This window comes from Myxine glutinosa, chromosome 6, assembly GCF_964187855.1.
Source record: "Myxine glutinosa chromosome 6, kmMyxGlut1.1, whole genome shotgun sequence".
Lineage (NCBI taxonomy): Eukaryota > Metazoa > Chordata > Myxini > Myxiniformes > Myxinidae > Myxine > Myxine glutinosa.
Window position 1 is genome coordinate 47,696,594 of NC_136266.1, and position 20,049 is coordinate 47,716,642.

Here is a 20,049-nt window from a genome sequence, read left to right on the forward strand (position 1 = left end):
GTTATTATTGCAAAACTTCCAATAGATTTGCAAAACTTCACAAGAACATGTACACAATTCAAGACAAACCTATCTACTGTCACATACATGGTATGTTAGGCCAAACCAAGTTGAGTCAGTGCTTTGAGTCAGTCGAGTCAGAAGAAAGCAAGCACCGATGTTGGGGGGTGGGGGGGGGGGGGGGGGTAGTACAACCTGGACCCACTTTGACCCCCGTAGACCCTCAAAGGGGCAGATTTTATTTAATGCCGTGAACAAAATTTGGTACATCACGGGTGGTGAAGGTTGTGGTAAAGTATCATCGAAATAGTGTGCGTAGTTTCAGATGAAAAAGCAAATTCCTATTTTGGGGGGTCAAACCTGGACCCACTTTGACCCCGATTTTTTAAATAACGTGAACAAACATTAGTCACAACACATCAAATATCACTTGTGTCAAATTTGGTTGCGATCCCATCAGCGGTTTCGGAGAGGTTTCATGTGTTTACGGACTGACGCGACATCGCATAAGCTCCCCTGAACTTCGTTCCAGGTGAGCTAAAAATGAATAGGTTACTCCAAAAAGTATAGAAACAAGGTAGAGATGATCACAAGAAATGATCAGGTGAAAAACCATTCCTACATATTTCTTTGAATTAATAGGTGGTGCTAGAAAGGACACTATGTATGGTATGCTAGGCCAAATGGTATGTATGGTATGTGTGTGTGTGTATGTGTGTATGTGTGTGTGTGTGTGTGTGTGTGTGTGTGTGTGTGTATATATATGTGTGTGTGTGTGTGTGTGTATGTGTATGTATGGTATATGTGTGTGTGTGTGTGTGTGTGTGTGTGTGTGTGTGTGTGTGTGTATGGTATGTGTGTGTGTATATGGTGTGTGTTACGTGTATGTATGGTATGTGTGTGTGTGTATGGTATGTGTATGGTGTGTGTGTGTGTGTGTGTGTGTGTGTGTGTTATGTGTATGGTATGGTATGGTGTGTGTGTGTGTGTGTGTGTGTGTGTGTGTGTGTGTGTGTGTGTGTGTGTGTGTGTGTGTGTGTGTGTGTGTGTGTGTGTGTGTGTGTGTGTGTGTGTGTGAGTGTGTGTGTGTACGTGCTTGCAATCGATGTAACTTTGTCTTTTATATGGACAACCATTGTTCAAAGAATGATGCAGGGATTGTTTAACATGATCATATATTGTGATAATCTCTACCTAGTTTCCATACCTTTTGGAGTTACATCCCTACATCCCTTTACATTAAAAAAAAAGTTTTTATTACGTGTTTCTTTAATTTTTTTTTTTTAGAAATATATATATAAAATTATATATAGAAATATATAAACAGAAGCCTCTCCTCAGTGAAAGACACATGAAAGCCCGCTTGGAGTTTGCAAAAAAGCACCTAAAGGACTCTCAGACTGTGAGAAACAAGATTCTGTGGGCTTTCATGTGTCTGTCACTGAGGAGAGGCTTCCGTCTGGCCACTCTGCCATAAAGCCCAGATCGGAGGGGTGTTGCAGTGATGGTTGTCCTTCTGGAAGTTTCTCCGATCGACACACAGGATCTCTGGAGCTCAGCCAGAGTGACCATCGGGTTCTTGGTCACCTCTCTTACCAAGGCCCTTCTCCCCCGATTGCTCAGGTTGGCCGGGCAGCCAGCTCTAGGAAGAGTCCTGGTTGTTCCAAACTTCTTCCATTTAAGAATTATGGAGGCCACTGTGCTCTTGGGAACCTTCAATGTAGCAGAATTTTTTTGTATACTTCCCCAGATCTGTGCCTCGACACAATCCTGTCTCTGAGCTCTGCAGGTAGTTCCTTCGACCTCATGGCTTGGCTTTTGCTCTGATATGCATTGTCAGCTGTGAGACCTTATATAGACAGGTGTGTGTCTTTCCAAATCATGTCCAATCAATTGAATTTACCACAGGTGCACTCCAATCAAGGTGTAGAAACATCTCAAAGATGATCAAGAGAAATGGGAGGCACCTGAGCTAAATTGCAAGTGTCATAGCAAAGGGTATGAATACTTATGTCAATGTGATATTTCAGTTTTTTATTTTTAATAAATTTGCAAAACTTTCTTAAATCCTGTTTTCTCTTTGCATTATGAGGTATTGAGTGGAGATTGATGAGGGAAAAAATGAATTTAAACGATTTTGGCATAGGGCTGCAACATAACAAAATGTGAAAAAAGTGAAGGGGTCTGAATACTTTCTGAATACACTGTATGTACACATACATACATACATACATACATACAGATATACATATATATTTATACATATATATAATTTTTTATTTCTTTATTATTATATATATATATATATATATATATATATATATATATATATATATATATATATATATATATATGTGTGTGGGGAAATGGATCTATATTACGATTTGTAACTTGTCGTAATTTCTAGATGTGACCTATGCTAACGATAAAAGTAACCACAGCTAATTCCTTTAAGTTACACAGCGATTTGAGGTCACACGACCATATATAATTAATTATGCGTAAACTCCCTCTGGCTTCGCGCGACTTGGACGATGTCTGGTTTCTGTCAAAACCTTGTGAAAATTACTTTCAAAGGGGAGTTCTCTCTCCGAGCGGCAGTAATTCGGCTGAGACGCTGATAATGATGTACCAACACCGGATCGGGGTCGTAAATATCTCAGTAACAGGCGTTATTGCCTTTGTCTAGGTTTCTCTCTCACGGGCCAGATGGTAAATGAAAGACAGATCAAACGTTGTTGCTTTGCTCATATCTGATCATCGATTGCTTGTGTACCCGTGCCCGGCACGGTTTCATTTCGAGTTTTCATGCGAGGCCACGAGCGATTGAGTTCTGGCTCGTCGTGATGATTCTCCATGGCTGTGTTGAATGAACAATAAACCTGCTACTTGAGAACTGGACTCGTCGGGATTCCGTCTCCGGGCGAGCGGGACCGACACGGTATCCAGCATATATACATATACATAATATATATATATATATATAATTATACATATATATATATATATATATTGTTGCGGATTCCGGACGTCGGCTCTCCCCTTATTAAGGGGGGGGGGGGGGTTAATCCCCTTGTCTTTTTATCTGGCCGACCCGAGTCCTGGAAGTTATACGCTCCTTCCGGTCAGTATTAGGTAGGGTTATTGGTCAATTTAGTCCTAATACCTAATTACTAACACCGACCGTGAAGCAGGGAAATAACTCCCGCCCGAACCACGGCGTTAGTGGACACGCCGAGCGAAGCGAGCCACGATTTGGGCCGTTAACAGGGACTAAACCCGATTATGGCGGTTCCGATCGTGCCACGTTTACCCAATGAGAGAAAAGACGGATGCGATCGAATAAGAGGAAACCCAGAAAATAGGAAGAACAAAGATTGGTTTATTAATTATGTACAAAGAAAGAAGGAGAGGAAACGAAAGAAATGTACAGGATAGGAAGAGGAAGAAGAAGCACACAGGGCAGCCTTAAACAGTCTTATTCTTAATACCCCAGGACAAACGGGCCCATCTCAGACACTCACACGGGGATTGTAGATGGTAGATGGTCACCAACACGTCCAGGCTCCAGCCCGGCTCCGGTCCAGGCTCCGATCCAGGCTCCGGTCCAGGCTCCGATCCAGGCTCCGGTCCAACAGACGAAACCTGGCAGGCAGCTTCGCGTAAAGTGCAACGCGAACGGACGATTTATATAGCGGGGGGAAGGCTGGTGTCCTGCGTACGTAATATGCGTACTATTCGTGCCAAACGCCCCCTCTCCAATGTCCTCTTAATCAGCGTGCTTCCTTGCAGTCCTCACAGTCCTCCCTTATGAGCGCCCTCCCAACCAGTTGTCTTGCAATCACGACAGTCCTCTATGCGCAGTCCTGTCACAACCAATCAAGCGCATTAGTCCCCTGGTAAGTTCTTCTCAATGCGCTCTCTCCGATAAGTCCTGTGAAAGGGCTTTGCATTCGCGCTTTTATAAGTCAAGCAGCGATCGCTCCGCGAGCTCAAAAGCCACGCCTGTCAGGCGATCTTACTGCAGCCCTGGTTGGCTGGTGCTTGCTTACCGGCCACGCCCTGATGGTGGGTTGACATGGCCACACCTTCTTCCTGGCATTCCGCCCCCTTTCTCGGGCCTCACCTCGTGGCTTGTGGTGGCGTGTGGGCGGAAGCCCAGCAAGGTTGCGAGCAGCCAAGGCTGTTGCTGCTGGCCGAGGCACGTAACAGTTTAGGAGGGCCATGGGGCAGACTGGAGGGTGCATAATGGCGGCGCTTGGAGAGGGAGGCTTTCAAAATGGACGAATGGGGCCCTACTCCTTATTTGATTGACACAATGCAGATTCAACTATTGGAAACACGGCCTTATCTAAACACATACTAATGAAATAACTGAAGTCCTATGGTGGCCTACGTGTTGCTTGTGGCCTAACTATGGGGTGCAACCTTTAATGCTTTATTGTCATATTTACAAGTGTGGGTTCTCAAAACCGCAACACTGCACCCCCCCCCCCCCCCCTTTTCCTAGGCTCGGCCCGAGCTGAAACAATAGGACTATCTTTTAATTAGTGTGACACTTAGGTGTGGTTACTCTCTACTTTTAACCTACTACCCTGAGTGCGACAGTTTTAACACGAGATATGTACCCCCTGCTGCGTTGCGTCCTACCAAACTGACTCACGCCCACAATTAACCGAATTACGGAATGGTTCTCAAACTACACATTTAGCCGGTGGGGAGCATTATTTACAAGACTACTATTAATTATTTACAACTACAACCAAGGACCTGTCTTTTGTGGGAAAAAGAGAAGATGTTTTGAAAAGAGGAAATGCCATTGCAATGCACTGCACCGATACACCATACCCATATGCACCCAATAAATGCACCATAAAAAAAAATGCATGACAAGCACCAGCACCAAAAATGCACAAAAATAAACATTTCAAAAATTATTAAATGATGTCTTCTGGTGCTTCTCTGCTGGGCCGATGGATCTTGGCTTGATCTTCTTGCTTGATGTTACTTAATAAAAAGGGCACAAACCGCGTCCGCCTTTTTATTTATGGCCAGCAGGGCCAACTCAGGTGGTCCGACTGCTGGGCATTGATGCCACTTAAAACAGTGGTCCGCAAGCCAGATACTGCTGGCAGCAAAGGTCTGTCCCAGCAGAGGTGCCAGGCCACAGAACGTGTGGTCCATAAGTGCCAGGCCACAGAACGTGTGGTCCAAAGGTGCCATGCCACAGAACGTGTGGTCCATAAGTGCCAGGCCACAGAACGTGTGGTCCATAAGTGCCAGGCCACAGAACGTGTGGTCCATAAGTGCCAAGCCACAGAACGTGTGGTCCATAAGTGCCAGGCCACAGAACGTGTGGTCCATGGGGTGTACCGGTGCAGGCAGGCATGCAGGCAGCAAGAGTGCAGGCAGAACAATTCAGGGCACCTGCACACTCCCCTCGGACAAAAGACCATGGTCCATGATTGGGGAAGGACGACAAAGCAGAGGTTAGCAGGGGGAAAGGGCGCAAGGGTACACATCAAAACAAGGCAATGCGACATGAAGGGCGCGGGAGAGCGAGCCGAGAAAGCTCGTCCCTAGCTGTACGTCACCCCCCGGCCCCCATGTCACCTACTCTACCCTTGCCCTTCCCCGTATTTACACAATTTACACATTTACAAATCCCGTCTCTACCCGTCTTGTCCCCCATATCTCCCCTAATGCCAAATTCGTCCCCAATCCCTCCCAAGAAGGAAGGGATGGAATAAACCAATGTCTCACCCACGTCAAGATGCGTCTTTCATTCCAATCCTTGCAAAATCTGGTGTGGAGTCCTATCACCCTCGGTGAGTGGATGCGGATGGTGCGAAGAGATTTTCTCCTAACTATCTTCGAAATGACATTAACACAGTTAAACTACCCGGGGGCTTGCCCTGCCAATCCATTGGCCATCATTACACAATGCGGTTCTAGAAACCAATTCCCATTGCACATACTGTGGTGGTCTACCAATTTGGGGTCTCACTCCCCCGATTTTTCTCTACTGTGCCCTCGCACAATTTCGGGGCTGGGTCGTGTGGCTCTCCTAGCAGGTCCTACTTACCTGCGCACATCCGCCACTGAACGTCGCCACCCGAGCTTGCCTAGCTCCTCACTACCCTAACATACCTGGGGAAGGCCCTCCCTGGCGCTTACCCCCTCGATGCCCTCTCTGGTATTGGGCTACCCGGGTCCTCTCCTGGGATCCTCGGGCCCCGCTGAACTCTACACAACACTACCTGGCTCCCAGAGCCTACCTGCGGCCTCACCTGGCTGACAGACTACCAGTGGCGGAGTGCTCAACCAACCATACGTACTAATTAAGCCACACGCCCAGCCATTCCACACACTAAAGCACCCCTCTAAGCACTTCTTTACTACTACATGCACCACAGATGTCAATATCCAACCAATTTACCGACTCCCTCTACCTACTTTTAAGCTACCCTCCCCGGGTATTCGTGAAGGGGTCCATCCTTCCCCCACTCACTCCTTCGCACCATGCACTCCACTCCACTCAGCCCACACACCATTTACTCCAGACCATTTATTCACTTGCACCTCATACAAGCCAATGAACTCAACTTAATGACACACATCCTCAATACTCCATTCATACAATTTTCCAAACCATTGCCTCATTTGCTCAGATTTTCCCACGCTCAATTCCTCATTTCAACATGCTCACCAGCAAGACTCTCATTCCAATTCCTCATTTCATCCTAAACAGCTCATACACACAGCATCATTTAATCTAACTATTTCCCCGAATACTGGTGCTTCCCCTGTCATCCCTTATTACTACTGCACATCCCACGTCATTATCATCCAACTACTCTACTCTACGTCCCCACTACTTGTACAATGTCACTACTTAAATCTCGGTCACCTATGGTCATCTCTAGGTTCCTAGCCATTATCCTAACCCGCCCTGGCTAGTTCTCACCGCCAAACCCCATAAAACTATAGCTCCTCTGCCCCAAGGGATGTGAGGGATGGTAGAGCTACCATCCCTCTCCATCACTATCGCCATTACTACTACTCCTAGTCCACTGTACTTGAGCCTCTCGGTGCGAATACATTTTCATAACAGCTCGGCTTCGAAAAGCCAAGCAATGCGTGCAGAAGGTCAGTCTCCTGTAGGTTGGGTCCGTCCGGCATTTACGATTCTGGGGAGGAGGGCATACTTGGCCCGAGGTTCCAGGCGCCATCCCGGCGCGGGGCCTCGCGGTCTCCAGCCCGATGACCCAACCTCCCCCGGTCGGAGCACCGCCAGGGGGCGAACGTCCGACCTGGCCTTTCTCCCCCGGAATCGTGCTGGTGGCCGCTACGGCACGGCACCGACTATACAGGGCGGGACCCGGCCCGAATCGTGCACGGCGCTCCTTGCAAGAGCGACGCGGCAACGATCCCCGCCGGCCCCCGCAGCACACAAAGAACACTATGCCTCGAGAGCTCGCGTCGGCTATACGTCGGCCTAACCGCTGCCCCGGTCAGTGTCGATGCTCGAATCGCATTTTCACATCCACACGCGACTCTTCCCATATTCACAAATCCCATACACTCCGTTACTACACACTCTCGTGCACTCATTCCACTTGCACACTCCGTTACACACCTTTCTTCCACGCACTCCTCCCGTGCACTCTTCCCCGTTACGTACTGCATAACCACCCCGGGTGTGCACTCTTGCATCCACCCACTCAGCACACACCTACCCACGGGTGAGCAATCCCCTGTCGCACACCCAATCACACGCTCCGGTGTGCATCCCCGCACACGCTCCTCATCCATCTCACTCTCTGTATCGCACTCCATTCTACACTCTTACAACGCACACTCTGTACCGCATTCATCACACATACACTCCGATGTGCATTCACTCTCGCACTCGGTAACATACTCGCGCTCTGGCGCCGTTCGCTCACGCACGCCATTCACTTTCACACCGCGCACCACGGACCTTCTACGAGCGCCCGGGTGACAACTGGATCCCAAGCGCGCGAAAAATCCTTTCGCGCCAAACACTTTCGCGCCAAACCTCTTCGCGCCATACACCACCCTACTCACCTTGGCGCTTCCTCTTCTTCGCTCCTCCACCACCTGCAAAGTTTCCATTTGGTTATGCAGCACGACATCACGATGAGAATCTAAACTTTGCGCGCATTCCATCACTTTCTCCGATTTAATTCCTATCTCTGCCGTCTCTCCAATTTCCATTGCGACTATAATTATTTCATTCTCTTTTTCCTTGTTAAGCTCGACGACCGCTGGTGCTAATAAAATAAAATTCTCTAATTCGGCGGTCGTCGGCTTTTTTATCCCCCGGATCGCGATTTCCAACCCGGTAAAACGTGACCATGCCTTGCTCAGCCTCGCTTTCCCCGCGCTTCTCAAGTCACGCTACCCCGTCGCATACCCGTGTGCCTTTCCCGCTTGACCTGTGGTCTATGTCTTTTCCCATCTGCTCTATCTGGCCACCCACTCTGTTTCCAAACCCCGTTAACTCGTCCTTCATGCCTTTCATTTGATTCTCTCGGGTGGCCATCCTGTTTTCCAATCCCGTTATCCCCTCATTCATTTCTCTGGCTTGGCCACCCATGTCCTTCAATTGACCCCCTAATTTGCTCTCTAATCCCCCCCAATTTGACGTCTAACCCCCCAATTTGACTTCCCAATTGCTCCCCCATTCTATTTTCCAAATTACTTAACCCATCCTTCATTTGGTTAGTTTGTGCATCCATCTCAATTTTCAATCCCCCAATTTGGTTTTCCAATTGCTCCCTGTTCTTTTCCATCTCCTTACTCAATCCCCCAATTTGGTTGCCCATATAATTTTTCCATCCCTCAATTTGGTTTCCCAACCCCATTTGTATGGCTGCCTGCAGCTGCGCAATGAGGTCCTGCATATTCATCCCTCCCGTCTGCGCAGCGGGCGCGGCCCTCGTCGCCATGTGCGAGGCGCCGCCATTTTGTGCCCCTGCAACCCCCACTGCCGCACCCTCATTCCTTTCCTCCTCCATCTCCCCCAATTGTTCCACTTCTTCCCGGGGGTCCTGGGTTGTCTCTAATTCCTCTTCTACCTCCTCATTTACCCCCACCGGCATCCGATCGCCTTGGCTATCCATGGCACGATTCAAAATTTAGGTGTTAACTAAACTTTCGGCCGCTCGTAATTTTGACCAAATTTATCCAAAAAAAAAAAAAAATTTGTTCGGGTCCAAATCCCACTCCCCGACACCAATTGTTGCGGCCAATATGCAAAATTGGTGTCCAAAATTTGGTCTAATAATTTAGTCCCAGGTTCCAAATCCCCACTCCTGACTACCAATAATTGTTGCGGATCTCAGACGTAGGCTCTCCCCTTATCAAGGGGGGGTTAATCCCCTTGTCTTGTTATCTGGCCGACCCGAGTCCTGGAAGTTATACGCTCCTTCCGGTCGGTATTAGGTAGGGTTATTGGTCAATTTAGTCCGAATACCTAATTACTAACACCGACCATGAAGCAGGGAAATAACTCCCGCCCGAACCACGGCGTTAGTGGACACGCCGAGCGAAGCGAGCCGCGATTCTGGCCGTTAACAGGGACTAAACCCGATTATGGCGGTTCCGATCGTGCCACGTTTACCCAATGAGAGAAAAGACGGATGCAATCGAATAAGAGGAAACCCAGAAAATAGGAAGCACAAAGATTGGTTTATTAATTATGTACAAAGAAAGAAGAAGAGGAAACAAAAGAAATGTACAGGATAGGAAGAGGAATAAGAAGCACACAGGGCAGCCTTAAACAGTCTTATTCTTAATACCCCAGGATAAACGGACCCGTCTCAGACACTCACACGGGGATTGTAGATGGTAGATGGTCACCAACGCGTCCAGGCCCCAGCCCGGCTCAGGTCCAGGCTCCGATCCAGGCTCCGATCCAGGCTCCGGTCCAGGCTCCGGTCCAGGCTCCGATCCAGGCTCCGGTCCAACGGACGAAACCCGGCAGGCAGCTTCGGGTATAGTGGAACGCGAACGGACAATTTATATAGCGGGGGCAAGGCTGGTGTCCTGCGTACGTAATATGCGTACTATTCACGCCAAACGCCCCCTCTCCAATGTCCTCTTAATCAGCGCGCTTGCTTGTAGTCCTCACAGTCCTCCCTTATGAGCGCTCTCCCAACCAGTTGTCTTGCAATCACGACAGTCCTCTACGCGCAGTCCTGTCACAACCAATCAAGCGCATTAGTCCCCTGGTAAGTTCTTCTCAATGCGCTCTCTCACATAAGTCATGTGAAAGGGCTTTGCGTTCGCTCTTTTATAAGTCAAGCAGCGATCGCTCCGCGAGCTCAAAAGCCACGCCTGTCAGGCGATCTTACTGCAGCCCTGGTTGGCTGGTGCTTGCTTACCGGCCACGCCCTGATGGTGGGTTGACATGGCCACACCTTCTTCCTGGCATTCCGCCCCCTTTCTCGGGCCTCACCTCGTGGCTTATGGCGGCGTTTGAGCGGAAGCCCAGCGAGGTTGCGAGCAGCTAAGGCTGCTGCTGCTGGCCGAGGCGCGTAACAACTTGGGAGGGCCATGGGGCAGACTGGAGTGCGTGTAATGGCGTCGCTTGGAGAGGGAGGCTTTCAAAATGGACGAATGGGGCCCTACTCCTTATTTGATTGACACAACGCAGATTAAACTATTGGAAACACGGCCTTATCTAAACACAGCTAATGAAATAACTGAAGTCCTATGGTGGCCTAACTATGGGGTGCAACCTTTAACCCTTTAATGTCATATTTACAAGTGTGGGTTCTCAAAACCGCAACAATATATATGTATATATATATATATATATATAATTATATATATATATATATATATATATATATATATATATATATATATATATATTCTACTACTGATTTACACAGCACCTGTTTCTCTTCACAGCATCCATCACAGGCTCTATTCCCATCATCTTTCGCAATTCATCATTTGTCTTCCTCTCTCTCAACGATACTCCACACATCCACCGAACCAATCGCATTTCCACCCTTTCCGGCCTTCGTTGCTGCTCCATTCATTGCCCATGTCTCGCTCCCATAAATCATAACACTTCTCACACATGCAGCATACACCTTTCCCTTCAGCTTCAACGACACTCTCCTCCTCGTCAGCACACCACTCAGTTCCCGAAACGTCTTCCATGCACATCTCACTCCAGCAACCGTTGCCGAGTCTGATCCACCTTCTCCATTCAGCATGTCTCCTAGGTAGCAAAATGTTTTCACACCTTCCAGCTTCACGCCATCTCCAAGATCCAACTCAACATTTGTAATGGTACTGTAATACTATATATATATATATATATATATATATATATATATATATATATATATATATATATATATATATATATATATATATATATATATATATATATATATATATATATATATATATATATGTATATATATATATATATATATATATATGTATATATATATATATATATATATATATATATATATATGTATATATATATATATAATACTATATATATATATATAATACTATACTGTAGTGGTAAAATATTGTAATGGTACTGTAATACTTTAATCTAACATTCTAAACAACATGTACTTCATAAATATTCCAATGTTAACCACACCCATGTCGGTCTGATTGGCCCTAGGGCAAGTGTCTAGCGGCCCCACCCCATCAGGCTGATTGACAATGGTCGTTCCACCCACCCCGATGTTCCCTTCCTTTACAAAGGAATACAGTTATGCCTAATTTTTGTGGAATCCTTTCAAGCTATTACAATCATAATAGGAAAGGATGCTGCACCAAGTAAAACGCTGTCGGAGGGTACTAGAGCAATTGCCAATGAGAGAGGCAGCTTGGAAATACGCCATCTGGAGATGATTATTATGATTATGATGAACGAGATGATTTCCCAGTTTGGACTGATGTCGGTTTTTTCCTTTTATTTTTTTATTTCTTGTTTTTGACATGGTCTGGAGTCCTGAAAAGTGGTCCCTGCTTAGACAATCATCTGAACAGACCAGGTAGCCTCTCAAATGTAGTCTAAGCGACTTCTTTTTTTTTTTTAGAGAAAACGCTCCAACTTTAGTTTTGTATATAGCGGTTGGGACTGACATTTATTTTCCGCGCTATCCCTACATAGAGAGTGCCAGCGCATTCTCTGATATCTATGCATTGTCTGACATGTCATATCATGTAACTGAACTACTCCCTCAAACTTCTGTGAAATCGTACCAAACGTCAGGTCTGTACCCACTCCACCCATGCGTATGTCCTAAGGGGTGTTTTAGAATTGTTTGACAAAAAAAAGTTATTCAACTTAAATTGCTATGAAAATGTAACATCACCAATATTACAGATAAATATGTCAAAATAAATGTTTGTATTATGATTGGTGTGAATCATGGCAACACAGCAAGTCAGTCATTATTCTCGGTTAAAACAAGCCTGTGCTTCTGTAGCTACGTGTGGTGAGGAGCGCGTCGTGAGCTGATCCACACAAGTATGTGTGTATATATATATATATATATATATATATATATAAATAATATATAATATATATATATATATGTGTGTGCATGATGCCTATGAGGTATAGAATGGCTCCCACGTGTTCCAGATTTTAACACCACTTGACCTTTTTCTTTGGGGACACCTGAAATCAGGAAGACGACTTGCGATTGAAGTTCTAAAGAATGAAAGGAAATGAATATGCTAAAAGTGATGCATCAATGTTAAGAAACGTTCCAAAAACCTACAAAAACAATTGACATATGTATCCATGTCAGTGGCTCGCAATTTGAGCAATTATTACAACTAGTGGGGTCACCCGTGGGAATCCCACGGGCATGGAGGTGTATCGTTGTGATCGGTGCAGCCGTTTTTGTGGTACCCGGGGCAATAACGTTAGGTGGGAGTCCAAACCGGAAAATGCTGGAGACCAAAGCTGAAATTGGAAAATCAATATAGCCTATTTTATACCAGGTGGTCCCAGGATTATCCACATTCCACATACATTACACATACATATACACACACAGTTGTGGCCAAAAATATTGGCACCCTTGCACTTATTTTCAAATAACTCACAATTTTCTGAAAGATTCAGTTGAAATTGACGAAAGTATTTGGTCTCCACAATTCTTAATTTCACTGTTAATATTACAGAACCTTTGTTTTTGATTCAGAACTTAATATATCCTTTTAAATCAGAAAATAAAAAGAAATAGCATTCACAAAATTATTGATACCCAAGACTTAATATTTGGTAGCACAGCCTTTGGACAAAATAACTGCAGTTAAGCGCTTCCTATAGCCACGAATGAGCTTCCTACACCTCTCTACTGGCCGTTTGGTCCACTCTTCTTGTACAAACTGCTCCAGTTCTCCTAGTTTTGAAGTGTGCCTTCTCCCAACTGCTGTTTTCAGATCTCCCCACAGGTGTTCAATAGGATTTAGATCTGAACTCATTGCTGGCCACTTCAGAACAATCCAGCGTTTTCTCTTGAAGCATTGCTGAATGCTTTTTCAAGTGTGTTTGGGGTCATTGTCCTGCTCCAAGACCATGACCTTCGACGGAGACACAGTTTCCTGACACAAGGTTGAACATTGCGCTCCAAAATGCCTTGGTAATCTCCTGATTTCATGATGCCATGCACACATTGAAGGTACCCAGTGCCAGAGGCAGCACAACAACCCCAAACTTCACTGAACCTCCTCCATGTTTGACTGTAGGGAAGGTGTTCTATTCTTTTAAATCTTCATTTTGTTTTCTGTAAACATAGACATGATGTGCTTTACGGCAAAATATCTAATTTGGTCTCATCTGTCCATAGGACATTCTCCACAGAAGGATTTTAGTTTGTTCAGGTGTGTTTTGGCAAACTCCAGTCGGGATTTATTATGTCTTTCTCAGCAGTGGGGGTACTCCTGGGGCTCCTACCATAGAACCCCCTTTCATCGAGTTGGCGACGGATGGTGCGAGTTCAAACTGTCGTGCCTTGTGTCTGAAGGTCATCTTGAATCTGTTTGACAGTTGATCGAGGTGCTTTGTCCACCATTCGAACAATCCTTCGCTGCAATCTTCGATCAAGTTTTATCTTGCGGCCACATCCAGGGAGGTTTGGTACAGTGTCATGGGCATTAAACTTCCTGATAACATTGCATATGGTGGACACAGGAACATCAAGGTCTCTGGAGATGGACATGTAGCCTTGAGATTGTCCATGCTTGGCTACAATCTTGTGTCTGACCTCCTCAGATAATTCTCTGGTTTTCTTTCTTTTCTCCATTCTCATTGTGGTACACACAGTGACAAAAAACAGCAGAATGACTACTTTTCTCTATTCAAACTGGTTGAATGAGTGATTTTTATATTGTAGGCACCTGGGCCGGTATTCATATAACTTCTTAATTTAAGACTACTTAACTGCCAAGTACCCCACTTTGCTGAGTGGGGTTGTTATCTTGAAATTCATAAACACTCTTAAGTACCCTGCTTAGCTGAGTGCCCCGCATAAAGTTATGAAGATTGTCTCAAGTGGTTTCCAAGGCTCGATGTCACATTTCATTGCCGTTTATGTTGTGTTGGACCCAGGATCCATACTGAGTTCCATCAATGACACCCGTCACTCCTGGGAAATTAGCAATATCGTAAAAATCTGCGACTATATCCTGTATATTTGCCGGGGATGGAAATTTCACAGCTCTCCCCATCAATGGAAGCAGTGCATTGTTTACCTATGAAATGATATGGCATAAGCTTGGTTGAGATATATGAACTGTATCTCCTGTCACCTGTTGGAATGATCCGGTAGAATAAAAACGTAAGGCTGCGAGTAGTTTCAGTTCAGTTGGAAGAGCGTGGTTACGATATGTCCTTGGTTCGAGGTCAATGCGAATAATATCAGCAAGATCCAGTATTGTCTGTCGATCCAAACGATACCTTTGATAAAGCTGAAGGTCATTGTAAATTTCCAATGGGTGAACTCTGTCACGAAAAACACGTTCACGACGCATTGCCCGCCTTCGGTCTATATGAAACTGCACTGCTAACATCAGAGCTGCCATATCCCTTGAGCGAACTGAACCAAATGACAGAATATTCAATCTAATAACCACCCACCCTAAAGTTAAGACTTAGTGGGACAACTTAGCATAACAATTGTGCATTTTGTGAGGAAAGCACCAAATTTGGCACACTAGTAGACGATCATATTATGAAAAGATCTGGATATTGGGCCATCTCAGATTCAGAGATTTGATTTTTGCAAGATTTCGATTCGATTGGGATCGAAGAGAACACCTTCTTCATCTTCTGTACAGTGAAGTTGCCAGCCCTGAATTATCTGGCTACATCTGGGTGCTTCATTGGGAATGCAACCATGTCCCTCAGGTGAACAGGGACCCACCTGGCATAGTGTGTGTGGTCTAAGGCATGGAACCATGGGACCAGTTCCGTCAGGGCATCAAGGTACATCGTGAATGAAGCCTGCCGCAGAGAACGCACGTAGACCAGTACTAACATCTCTAGATCCAGTACTTACATCTCTAGATCCAGCACAGTTGCCCAGTACTGAAAGTTGGGAATGTCTTCTCCTCTCTGGTGACACCAGTCTTCGAACTCAGGCAGATCTTCTGCATCATCAGCATATGTCATACAGTGGCATTCATACGCACGGTGTTGCAGGATGTGCAGTGCCGCTGCAGTGATTTGATGAGCTCTTCTTGTGCGGGTGACGTGGGCAGCTCGCAGGAAGGAGTTGGCCGTCCCTGGCGTTGCAATCTCAGCTTGCAAATCTGCAAAATCTGCAAATCTTGCAAAAATCTATTCTCTGAATCTGAGATGGCCCAATATCCAGATCTTTTCATAATATGATAGTCTACTAGTGTGCCAAATTTGGTGCTTTCCTCACAAAATGCACAATTGTTATGCTATATTTAGCTTAGCTGCCGGACTAACTGTCTCGGAGGTGTCTTAAATTTAGGGGCCGATTTAAGGGAGTTCCATGAGATAAGTATCATATTGAATTCCACTTGTTCGGTCCGCTTAAGTTAAGATGGTACTTAGTGGCCCCACTTTGACTTAAGTAGCTTTACGAATACCGGCCCTGCAGCTCACCACAGGTGAGTTAAATTCCAAAGTGAAGGAGAATCACCTGCTTAAAATCTAATTATTTCTAACAACTTTTTAAAGGTGCAAGTACTATTGTCCAGGCCATTTTAGGATTTCTGTATGGAATAAGCTAAGATTTAGTATTTTTTTCACCTTTTTTTGTTTTGTTCCACTGCAAACCAAAGAAATACGTATGTGGATATGAAAATATTTTTTAATTTCAACAATTTTCTGAAAAACGGTGCATTATTTGAAAAAAGTGCAGGGGTGCCAATATTTTTGGCCACGACTGTATACAAGCTCCTCCAACAGGCAAATTCAGATTGCCTACATTGAAGCTCGGTAATCCAGTCTGCACGGTGGCTTCCAGACTCTATTCCTGCCCCAAATCCTCAGTTGCAGGCTTTCTTGCACATTCCAAACACACTGAACTGAAATAAAATGCCTCCCATTGCAGCCATTACAATAGCATCACACTTCAATCTTCCCAAATAAACCCAGCCGGTTTCTGTCGCTCATCCTAAGTTCATACAAATGGCAGGGGTCCTTTTCGTTTATGTGCAACGAATAGTTCATCTGAAAAATGGATGGCCCTTTATAATCGGCTTCATCATCGTCATAAGCTACTGTGCCGTCAGAGCCAAAACAACTTCCTCAGCCATGGCACATGGTGTGCACGAGGCAGGTTCCACGTTTTGCAATTCACACCACAGCTGCCAGGAAGTGAGCGGTCTCATAATATTGCAAGCTCCTACCCCCCTAATTGGATTTCTCTCAACCACTCAATCTATAACAACAGGCTATTGATGATCTATTTGATACCGAGTGGTGAAATGTAACCCAGTATATCCCTGAAAAAGCAACCTTTCGTGGTCAAATATGATGCAATCAATAATATGTATCTTTAATAACTCACGACACAATTTGAACATTCCTGTAAACATTGCTAAACAATTGTGCATTCTTAAAAATAAATCTGGAAAAAATAACTGAAATGATTGATTGCTTTCTTGTTTTTTGATAGTACAGTATTATCAATTACACATTAGGGCCCCATTTCCCTCAATCAAAGGTTGAAGGAACTGCATTTACATTTGATGCAAAAAGAAAAAGCATTCCCAATGATGTTACTTCTTAAAACAGTATAGTGTCGTGAGGCTGTGCCAACGCTTTCACAAGTTCTCCAAATTGGACCTCTCCCATTACTCATACACTCGATGTGTTGACAGCAATCGTCAAAGCCCCGCCGAGGGTGGCTTAACCCCAAAAATGAGATGTTCCCTTCCGAAACAGTCAAGTCAGTTCAGCCTCCTTAGCTAGTTAATCAGGGCTGACCGCCACTGGAAACCTGCATTCTCTATTGACCACACAGACATTTCAGCTGCTTAAATGCATCGTGTTAATGAGAATGGGTACTATGTAGAGCGCATACCTCCGCCAGGCTGAACAGGTTATGCTTTGGATTCAACTGATAGGCCGGATCTGCATTCGGACATGAACCAAAATCTAATCGGCCTGTTGTCGTCACCGACCCAACTCATCCACCCAGATTTGTTATAACCCGTGCACGACTTTTTTGAAATGTCATGCTATGTATCGTCGTTGGCCCTATCTCTCAATGCTGAAGAATCGCTTTTAAATTTCTAGTATCCGGATCTGGATCTTCACCAAAATGTAATGAATTCGTCCTCGTCACAGACCCAACCTGTCCGCCAAGTTTAGTCTGAATCCGTCGATAACTTTTTCGACGTTCCGCTCACAAACAGACAGACAGACAGCCAAACAGGGGTGAAAACAACCTCCGTCCACCTTTGGTGGTTAAAGAAATGAGCTGAACCAGTAGGCCAAAACCCCAATGTGTGACTATTCAAAAAAACAATGTCCTTTGACCATGAATTCTTTGACACATCATCACTTACCTTCCACAAGACTGCAATTCAATGCCTGGTGAAACACACACAAACACACGGAGAATTCTCATTTTTAGAAAGAAATGTTTACTCGCTAAAGAGCAAAGATAAAACCAAACAACCAAATAAATTCCAAAAATAGTTCTACCCACTGCAACTCCACCTCACAGTCCACTAATAGCAAGAGAGTTAGTTCTCTGTAATCTCATCTGTTTCTCCACTTGGAGTGGCCATCCAAAGAACTTACTGTGGGCTTGGAAGTCTTTTTATAATGTGTTAGTTATACTGTCCAGATTACATGACAAAGCATTTACATGTGTGAAATTCAAGAATGATAAAAACTTGAAGCCAAAGAATGAAGAATCTAACATTTTAACATTGCTTGGTATTCAGAGTATGCAAAGCAAAACAATCTCTGTGCATTCAGTAATAATGTGGAAAAACAACCAGAACAGGTTAGGCCGAGTGTGAAGAAAAGGTCAACTTTAACAAGATGGTATGGTGTTATTAAAACGTGCTGCAGCATTCATCCTTGGCCTACATCGCCATTGTTGTGTGATTTGTCATTGTCACTGTTTTTTATTTTTTTTGGTCAAAATAAGATAAACTACTGCAAAGGCGTCGCTAGCTTCCAAAAATATATTTGGGACCCAGACCTCTTCAAACTTCAGACCCCACCAACCCTTCCACCCCAATAAAACATTTAGCACAGTGGCATAGTGTCGAAAAAGAGACCAATCGTTATAAAGTGACCTATCAAAGTGACCGAAAGTGACCTGTGCTGTGTTCCTGGATGTTTTTTTGTTGAGTGTGTTTTAATGAATGTTTCCCCCTGTACTGTCTTTCCCTCGTGGTCCCCCTGTGCTGTGTTCCTGGATGTCTTTTTGTTGAATGTGTTTTAATGAATGTTTCCCCCTGTACTGTCTTTCCCTCGCGGTCCCCTTGTACTGTGTTCCTGGATGTCTTTTTGTTGAATGTGCTTTAATGAATTTCCCCCTGTACTGTCTTTCCCTCGTGGTCCCCCTGTGCTGTGCTCCTGGATGTTTTTTTGTTGAATGTGTTTTAATGAATGTTTCCCCCTGTACTGTCTTTCCCTCGTGGTCCCCCTGTACTGTGTTCCTCGATGTCTTTTTGTTGAATGTGTTTTAATGAATGTTTCCCCCTGTACTGTCTTTCCCTCGTGGTCCCCCTGTGCTGTCTTTCCCTCGCGGTCCCCCTGTGCTGTGTTCCTGGATGTCTTTTTGTTGAATGTGTTTTAATGAATGTTTCCCCCTGTACTGTCTTTCCCTCGTGGTCCCCCTGTACTGTCTTTCCCTCGTGGTTGTCAGCTCTTTCACGAGCCTCGATTCAGTATTTAAAAAAAAAGAAAAAAAATCGAAGGGGCAAAAATAAATTTGGGGCATGCCAAAAAACATTTGGGGCACACGCCCATAATCATCATTTTGTATGCAGCCTGTGACTGCTGGTTGGATCATTACTGGGAGCGCAGCTGTGCCGCTGATGCAGTGTCCCATTTCCAGTAAGCTGGTGCCCATTTTACCGACCTCGGAAGGATGGCAGGCTGAATCAACCCGCCCGGCGTTATTTAATGGCCCAAGCGGAGCTCAAACCCAAGAGTGAAGACCTGAAGATCTCAAGCCAGTCACCTTAACCGTTTTGTTAAGCCAACACCAGGCTTCCTGCTCTACTGTGAGAGATACTAAATTATTGTCCAATTATCGAAATTATTGTTGCTGTCCCTCATTTCTACTTTATTTTTCTCTCCTGCTCAGCTGCTGTTTCCTCTATCCACAATAACGCTGTTTGTCTTGCTTATTCCATATATTCACATATCCCTCTGCATCATTGTCCTTTGTTTCAGATAAATTTTGCTGTTGAGTTGTTGTTAGGGTTAGGGTTAAGGTTAGGATTAGGGTTGTTAGGGTTAAGGTTGTTAAGGTTAGGGTTAGGGTTAGGGTTAAGTTTCGGGTTAGGATTAGGATT

General features: G+C 45.0%; 2 protein-coding genes across 4 annotated transcripts in view; one reads left to right on the forward strand and one right to left on the reverse strand.

Moving 5' to 3' along the window:
- LOC144892601 (uncharacterized) overlaps positions 1-20,049 on the forward strand; it is a 1,198,808-nt gene that overhangs the window by 204,594 nt on the left and 974,165 nt on the right. The window lies entirely within an intron of this gene.
- The window catches only part of LOC137429744 (interleukin-17 receptor A), a 119,628-nt gene that overhangs the window by 78,973 nt on the left and 20,606 nt on the right, over positions 1-20,049 (reverse strand). For 2 of the 3 annotated variants that reach the window (XM_078779818.1, XM_068119951.2), the window contains exons 2-3: positions 18,076-18,100; positions 3,525-3,656 (exon numbers count right to left, since the gene is read on the reverse strand). In XM_078779818.1, the coding sequence (XP_078635944.1) occupies positions 3,525-3,656; positions 18,076-18,100 (157 nt within the window). The remainder of the gene's footprint in view (positions 1-3,524; positions 3,657-18,075; positions 18,101-20,049) is intronic. The other variant, XM_068119952.2, reaches the window with a different exon arrangement.